The 8717-nt window shown below is 39.3% G+C and overlaps 1 protein-coding gene across 2 annotated transcripts in view; it reads left to right on the top strand.

The window, feature by feature from the left end:
• The first annotated feature begins 648 nt into the window (after positions 1 to 648).
• LOC148083832 (SLIT-ROBO Rho GTPase-activating protein 1-like) overlaps positions 649 to 8717 on the top strand; it is a 31975-nt gene continuing 23906 nt past the window's right edge. For both annotated transcript variants that reach the window (XM_087787023.1, XM_087787022.1), the window contains exon 1: positions 649 to 1048. In XM_087787023.1, coding sequence (XP_087643149.1) covers positions 982 to 1048 — 67 coding nt within the window. In that variant the 5' untranslated portion in view covers positions 649 to 981. The remainder of the gene's footprint in view (positions 1049 to 8717) is intronic.

The following is an 8717-nucleotide window of genomic DNA, read 5'->3' as shown; positions in this document are numbered from 1 at the left end:
CTTGATTTTCTGGAACTCCTGTTGTGTTGTCAGTTTTATCTTGATCTTTAAAGTATATACTTTATTGAATATTGTTTTGATTGTTCAAGCGCTTTGTGACCCTGGTCTGGAAAAGCGCTATACAAATAAAAATGACTTACTTACTTGAAAAAAACGTTTTTAAAGACAATGACCAAAGTATCCGACCTAAAGCGAGAATGCACTTTGTAAAGACATGGTCAACATCTTGTGGCCAGAATATTAGACAATATTGAATTTTTTGGACAAACTTTAACATGCCTTTTTGTTGTTTTTTTTGCATTAGTATTGATTAACCATTTACTACAATGTAAAATACTACAGAGAAGTACACTCCGTTAGTGTTAGCTGCTGATTACAACGTTTTTATTGAATACAATTTAGATTTTATTGTAAATCAAAACATCAATATCAAATTTGACTCAATAATAATAATTATAAAAATCAAGAATATAAAAATTCCGTCATCGGGGTTGACTTGGGTCGCCTGTCAATCACGCCTCTAGCCCCGCCCCCTGACCGGACACACCTAATACCGCTCCACGCGCTTCATCCTCCAAGTTCATCACTAATGCACGTTGGCGGGAATCATCGGGTCCGTTCACACAACCGAAACCATTCCATTGAAAATCATCAGTCGCCATCTTCCGCGGCGCGTGTCCTGAGATAGCGTCTCCACCGGCGTGCGTGATTTTCCACGCGCCTCCTCCCCTCCTCCTCCCCTCCCTTCTCAGCGTGGAGGTGCGGGGCCACTACCGGCTGCTGCAGCGGCACTGCATGGATCTATCGAGCATGTTAGCAGCGGGCGAAGCCTCGGGCGGAGGGACGCACACTTCTTCTTAAAGAAGGGGAGGATAAATTAAAAAAAAAGAAGAAAAAAAAAAAAAGGGGTGGAAGCTCTTGATTTTTTTTTTTTTTTTTTGACATTCCTCCTCACCTGGACGCCCCTGTCCACCCGGCGACATGTCCAACTCTAACAAGAGCAAGAAAGACAAAGAAATCCTCGCTGAGTACGAGAGTCAAGTCAAAGGTAGGTGGACGTGCTTCTTATGAATGGCAGACACCTGTATGTTGGGGAGGCTTGTGTGTAAAGGGGGGGTTCATCCTGGGTGCTGCATGGCGCCCGAGGAAGGGGGGTTTAGTTACAGTGATCCATTCATCTGATTCTTTTTTTTTTTTTGTACCCCTCCTCTCAGTGGAGGCTGCAGCATGTGTGGTCTCTGCTAAAATAGTTTCCCCTCACCATGGTGACCAGCATCCCTTGCACCAGATGGGACAAGACAGATGACCTTTTATTTAAAAAAAAGAGCTGTGCACGGTGTCATGATGAGATGCCACATTCTGTCAGACCGGATCTTTGAATGTTCCTGTCATCCATCTCCACATGTGCTCCCCTCACACCGGCTACCATAAATAAAACGAGGTGTATTCAGGGAACCCCCCGGCCACACATGGATGGCTGGAGAGATGGCGGACGCCGGCCTCTGCTCCCCCTTCCAAACACAGGGGGGATGCTCCCGGCTCCCGTTGAAAACCATGCATCCACCTCCCGCCGAGCTCCTAAACCTATAGATCTGCCGTTGTAACTATGTGCTTTCCAAGTCTGCCTCCTTCCCCCTGGCTCCTGATTGGTGGACGCAGGGGGCGGCGAGGGATGTATACGGGGGGAAGAAGGAGGAGGCGGGGCTCCGCCAGCTGAGGTGAGGCGGTGAAAGGTGGCGTTTTTTATTATGCACCTGCTGACCAAACATATTTGTGCGCTCGATTAAAGGCGCCTGCGCAACCTCTTCCTCGCAACACCTTCTGAGGTGGTCCAGGAGAGACGTCTGCAGCCTCCCTGCTGCAGATGTGTGTGTGCACCTGCAGGACAGGTGGACACACACACACACACACACACACTGGACCGACTGCCTCATGACGATGTCTCTCATCCTGTGCCCTCGTGTCCTTGAACCTGGTTGTCATGGGAACAACCTCCCACGCGTCTATATTTATCAGATCAGGCCGATGCTCATTATTAAAGTGAGATAAGAGTGTGTTGTTGGCAGACGAGTCAACACCGACTGTAGTATTTCATTAGAGCATCCTCGTAAAACAAACACAAAAAAACACAGGTTAGGTAAAAAAAACAAAAGCTTTTTTTGAACTTGATGCAGAGATGGTTGGATTGTGTTGGGAAGTGAAGAAAAGAGCGTGACCTTCACTAGAGCTGCCTCGGTTGAAAAAACATCTGTGAGCCGAGAAGCTTCTTGTCCAAGTCGAGAAAGATGAAGCCTTCGACGTGAACGTCCAGATGTGGCCTGCGTTCATGCTTATTTGAAAAAAATCGTTCAATTCAATTTTTTTTTAAATAATAGCAGCAAACTCAATAACGATATTCTGTATATAAGTATTTTTTAACTCACAATATTCCTCACAACGCTATAAACAAATAAAAAGAGAGCAAAAATAATAATAAAATAATGGCGTCTCTGATTATTGCAACAAATCCTTTAACATCTGGAGATGCTATATTAAGGACATTTGAATACATTGAAATTGAACATTAACATTTTCGACAAGCTGGATCAGCGACACCGAGGGCTACTTCATGGGTACCATGTAGTACGAAGGGTTAACACAGGTAGAAATAATAGTAGTTGCGAAATCAGATTTTCATTTATTCTCAAACACTATATATATTTTTATTTTTTTGTTGTGTCATCAGCTGCAACACTTGAAAGTCAGGGACCACACCTGCTATATTTTTGATATATGGCTATAATTATTATATTATTATATATAATTTGTCTTTGTGTTTGTTATTTTTCTTTGATCTATGTTCTTTATCTTTATCTTTAGACTTAGATTGTATCATCTTGTTCTTTCTCTTTGTTTTTGTTCTTATTTTATTTGGATTTATTTTTTATGAAAAAAATTGCTGTATTTTCTATGGCTAATTGGAAAAATACAATTTCAATCTCAATAAAGTTCTACCTTACCTTACCTTACCATAATTATATCATAATTAAATGGACATGTTTCATAAGACAGAGCTAGAACATGCCTTGTCGGCACCATCATTGGTCCTTGGGGGGGTCAAAGTGATACCTGGTGTTCAAACTCGCGCACTTACACTTAATATTTTGAGAGCACAATTGCGTCCCAATGAGCAGTGCGCAAAAATGTAGGGCTCAATTGGCACACTAAAACAGACATAAAATTGAGTGTGGATCGATAGTGACACTTTCCACCTACAACGTCGGCCATCTTGGTGAAGTAGATGTAATGTAATGGGAAGATACGTCAGTGACATCACATCTTCAAGCAGATACCGGCGTAGATGTCTCAAGAAAACACTAATTTTAACAAAACAACAGTAATAACTCAATGAAACACAACTTAATAACTTGTTTCGATTGGTGAAAAGCGCTGTCAATTGCCGGCGATAGTGTTCCAACAGCTGGTTGCTATCAGCGTTAAAAAGTAAAAGAAGAAGAAGTGGTCGAGTAATTTCCGGTAAGTGTGTAGCAGCAGTTTTGATTTGAGAAGGTAGTACCTCGCAATTTGCGTAAAGGCCAAGTCCGTGCACTACCTTATTGTGTACTATAAACCAGTGCACTCAGAAAAGTGTGCAATTTTGGACATAGCACTGGTCTCACCTATGATGCTGGTATTTGCTTTACAATGGTTGTTCTGGGCAAGAATCAAGGCTCCAATACATTGTCCAACAAATTAAACATTTTTAAAACTTAATAATATCATTTTGTGATCACATGACTGTCACCCCTTTGTCTAAACAGGAAGGAGATGTCTCACCTGCAGTTAATACAAAACTCTGCAGCGAGAATTCTGACTGGCTCTAGTAGAAGAACTCACATTTCTCCGATCCTTAAAACTCTTCACTGGCTGCCAGTTTCTTTCAGGATAAATTTTAAATTGGTTCTTACTTTCAGAGCTATTCGTGGTCAGACTCCTCCTTACGTTAGTGATCTGATCCAGCCTTACACCCCAGCTCGGGCTCTGGGGTCTGTGGATCAGAATCTGCTGACTCCTGTGTTTGTCTTATGTGTCTTTTCTTTTTAAAGTATATATATTAACTGTGTATTGTTTTTGATTGTTAAAGCACTTTTTGAACCTGGTCTAGAAAGGCGCTCTACAAATAACCTTTACTTACTTACTTACTAATCCCAACTTTGGGGTGTCCTGAAATTCCCCTTGAGTGTTTTAGTGAAAAATTAGTAGTTTGGTCGAAAAGTACCTGAAATTGGAAACTAGTAATAAAACTACTGAACACAGTAATAAGTCTAGTTAAAATAATGGTTGACCATTCAGCTGTATGGCTTCTAGCTGCTGCTCGTAGAACTCAGATAAAACAAAAACAAAAACACCTTCCATGTGGTGACTGTGTTGAAATGTGTAAGATTTGTATGCATTTGAAATAAGCTCTTGTCCAGTGTCCTTCAGCAGTTCATCTTACTGAAGTAGCAAAGTGCTTGACGTTCCATCGTGTCCTGATGTAAATGCTATCACGATCCCAAAGGTGCACACACACCTAAAGTGATTTGGCAGTGCACATACTAGTGCTGGTATCAAGCCTCGATTTCTTTTGGTACCGACCGGAATGCATTGGTAGTATTGAATATCAAAACACGCCTCATTATCTGTGCCATTTTTCGGTACTCACACATGATCAAGACTTGCACAGATGTTGAAAAATGTATATCAAGATTAGTGGTATGAGTTATGTAATTTCCTTAGAATTTATCTAAAAAAAAATGGTATCGGAAAAAGCATCATTCAGGAAACGGTGTAGAAGTGAAAGTAACTGTATTAGTACTGGTGTTGGATTTTTTTTTTTAATTATACCCAGCCATAGTGAATAGATGTTCATAATATTTTTTTATAATCTTACAATATAATATTCACACAGAAGATAATGTTCTTCAATGAATTAAACATAAAAAAAAAATACTTCTCAAAATGAGCCTGTGGTATTTGATAAATTATCAAATATCTGTTCATGTAATTTGAAGTAACTTTGTGACTCTTCATATCATAAAGGCACTCTGAACACAGACCTTCAAATTTTAAAAGTCATTCATGTCAATAATAGTACAATACAAAAATCTCAATACAGCAACAAATGTTAGTAGTGGTCCAGAACTCACATAGAGTGAGAAATCCTTCAAAAGATTTATGGACACGGATGATCCTATATATCCTATCCTAAATATTGTTGTTTATCAACATTTCCTGCAAATTAAAATAAAGTCTATTCTTTCCATTTTGGTTATTTTTGCAACAGACAGACAAACGTCGATGAGCAAACAACCTCCTTGGCAGAGGTAATTACGGTTGGACCGGTAATGATCTTCTTTTAAGACACTCAACACGTTCAAGATCTGAGAATATACAAACTGCTCAAGGACAAATTGATCGTCCTGCAATCATGGATCATTGATCAAGCTTCTCCCGATCAGTCCGTGTCCATGCTGCTCCACGTTGAGTCCACAACATCGACTATAGAGAAACTAAGAGGACCAATGTCAAGCGGCCAGGATGGATAGGTCACCACAAGATCAAAAAATAAATCCATCTTCTGGTCTGTTGTTTGTCTTTCAAAAAGGACACGTTAAGGTAGATGAAAGACCTGATCATGGCTGCGTGAAAATGTATTTACTACCGCTTGACCGTCTACGATCTGAAGCATACCAGCTAAACTATTGGCCTGTAAGAGCTTCAAATAACATTTGACTCTGAACAAAGAATCTTCCACAAAATCAGGATTATAATTCTCCATATCTAAATGCATTCATGAAGTCTGCAATGCAATGATGTGAACTTGAAGTGTGATGAGGCAATCTTCTGAATATAAACTCCAGAGGAAGGATTTGATCTAATCTAGATGTAATCTTTCTGCATCTCTGGAAGGAGAAATCAGACTCCAGATATTCAACAGATCAATTCTTTATTCTTCATTTTGTCTCCACACGCTTCAGTCTTGTGCTTCATTGTGTAGCTGCTGTGATCAAAGGGTCCGTCTGTCTTGTCGAGGGTGTTAGGCGGACACACAGGCAGCTTTCGAAGAAAAACTCCCTTCTCTCACCATTGACTGAGATCCAAGCCAAGATGTCTCACTGATGTAATCGAGCCTCCTTTGTAGGCTTTGCTTGAATGATCTTGTTTTTGTTTTTTTTAAAAAAGGAAAACGTGTTTGTGTCTACTTGACAAGCCGACACTTGAGCTGATTAGCGTTTTATTAATGGCTAATCTACAGACAACATAATCATGTCCTCTACTGAGCCACAGTTCAGACCATATATCATCCCGGAATCACAAATCCAAGCATCTGACGTACCCTCCTATGTTCCCAGACTGGAGGAGATGAGGTGTAAATCCATCCACCTGCTTCTATGTGGTGCTACACTCCCAGTGGGTTGTGCTTTAAGAACTTGTCTTCACAGTTTTCTTCTGCAGGTACCAGTCTGTAGTCAGAATTTTGTCCACACAAACATATAACAGATCAATCTGATGTTGAGACGTTTGGTCTTACGATGCATAGAAGCAGAGAAAACTACTGGGAGGGTTAAGAGAGTTTTTCCTTCAGTAACACCAAGTCGTTGAGAGTTAATGAAATATTTAAATGATACTCACAATGTGCAATATCTTTTGGAATTTGTAATCAAAGCACATTTAAGTACAATTTAATTGTCTATCAACTGGCATTAAGCAACATTTTAAATACAGTCATGGCGGCAAATGGCATAAAAAATGGCTGTTGCTGATAAAAATCTGAGTAGGGCGCTTTAATATTATTTACAGTGACCAAAGTGCCTCTATATTTGTCTTGAGTAAAGATTACAAACAAAAACCTTAACCAAACAACCAAAAACATCATTGCAATCAGACCTCAAGGAAAGATTACTCTATGATCCCCCCCTACCTCTAAAAAACGTGTTGTTTATCCATGGTGCTCATTTATTTCATGGTTAAACGTGACAGGACTTACGTCTTTCCTTTCAGTAAATTACAAGTTAAAGTAAAAATCTTACCAGCAATACTCAAATTTACCATTTCCTGAGGTCTCTGATAGTCTCCATTGTCTTGTAGGTCTCTCTCATGAAATCCTTTAAAAGATTCCGGAAACTAGGTGGTAATCGAGAACAACTTTAAAAGTTCATTATCGGTTAATTGTACTATTGTTAACATTTTTTAAGAAGCTTTAATCCTGACTTTTCAAGCACAAAGTCATGACCTGCCTGCTCTCAGATTAGCATAAATAAACATTATAATAATAATAAACAAACAATTTCCTGAAGGAGACCTCCAGAGGGATTAATAAAGTTGACTTACCTATCTATCTATCTATCTATCTATATCTAGTATATAAAAAAAATAATGATCCTGAACTAGAATCACATATTCACTTCTCCTCACTTACTTTCCATGTCCCAAGGGTGATATTTGTTAACTGCCATAATCCTTGACGTGAAAAATGTTTCAAAACGCTTTAATACGTTCCTCAGCTGCAGCTCTGCGTCTTCTGAACGTTCCTGCCGAGAGAAACGTCTCGCATCATTCTGTCGGCTCTGAAGTTACAGATCTGTGCTCTTTGATGTCGATGCCGGATTCCCTCTCGAGAAATATCGTAGAGATTTACAAGCAAAGCAAACATGGTCTCTAGTTTAAACATGCTCTGAGGGGAAATTTGACTTCTGTAAGTATAGATCTACTACTTCGATGTACGTCCTTGGATAATCCCATTGGAAGCATGTATATGCTGGACAGCTCTATTTAGACCATTTAGTCAGGCCCAGACCTCAGACTCAGGCCAGGTCTGGAGCTTTACTTATTTTAAGTAGCATGGTGAAAGAAGTAACATCAGAGATGACGTGTTTTTGAAGTAATCCATCTTGAGGCAACTCTGGAGTTTGTTTATGACGGTTGTCATTATCCGATGTTTCCACTGTGCTGCTGTAATCATCAGATTTTATTTCTTACATCAAATAAACTTTTTCTTAATCTGTTTGCTGAGTTGAATTCTTCAAAGATTCTTACCAACCATTTCAAATGTCATGTTTTTTGGCCCAATGTTGTCATTTCTGAAACTCAGTAAACAAGGTCTGTAGAAATCATAGCTTTATATAAATATTAGTCATGATAATTGTATTTGAAAATACAATGTTGTCTCTCTGTAACCTAAAACATTTACTCAAATGAACAGTAAGTTCACTTTTAACCTGTGTAGCTGAGAAGAAGTCTTTAATATTGTCATTCTAAGTGTCCCTCTGGTGTCCCTCAGGGGTGCTCGCTTGGTCAATTGTTTTTTGCACTCTGCAACACCAAAATGAAGCAGCTCATCAAATTTGCAGACGACTAGAGAGTAGAAACCACAAAAGAACAGAAAGAGGAGTGGAGTGGTTCAGGTGGTCAATGACAGCTCCTTGATCATTTGAGAAGACATTTGTTGAATATTTGAACTAACCACGGAAGTGAGCCAAAAATCTAACGAAGGACTAAAGAGCTCTCTTGTTTTTAATTCCTGTGATACTCTTGACCGGTTTTTCTTTCTATTCTTTACGTCACTCATTTCCTGTTGACATCCTTATGAAGGAACTATGAGACAACCATTATAAAAAACTATTATAAAAACCTTAAAAAAAAAATTGAGTAAAGACTTTAAACAAGGTTGTTTATACAATACGTTTATTTCTATA

Source organism: Callionymus lyra, chromosome 3 (genome assembly GCF_982586985.1).
Source record: "Callionymus lyra chromosome 3, fCalLyr1.hap1.1, whole genome shotgun sequence".
Taxonomy (NCBI): Eukaryota; Metazoa; Chordata; class Actinopteri; order Syngnathiformes; family Callionymidae; genus Callionymus; species Callionymus lyra.
The sequence above is the reverse complement of the archived record's forward strand: the minus strand, read 5'-3'. Positions and strand labels throughout refer to the sequence as shown.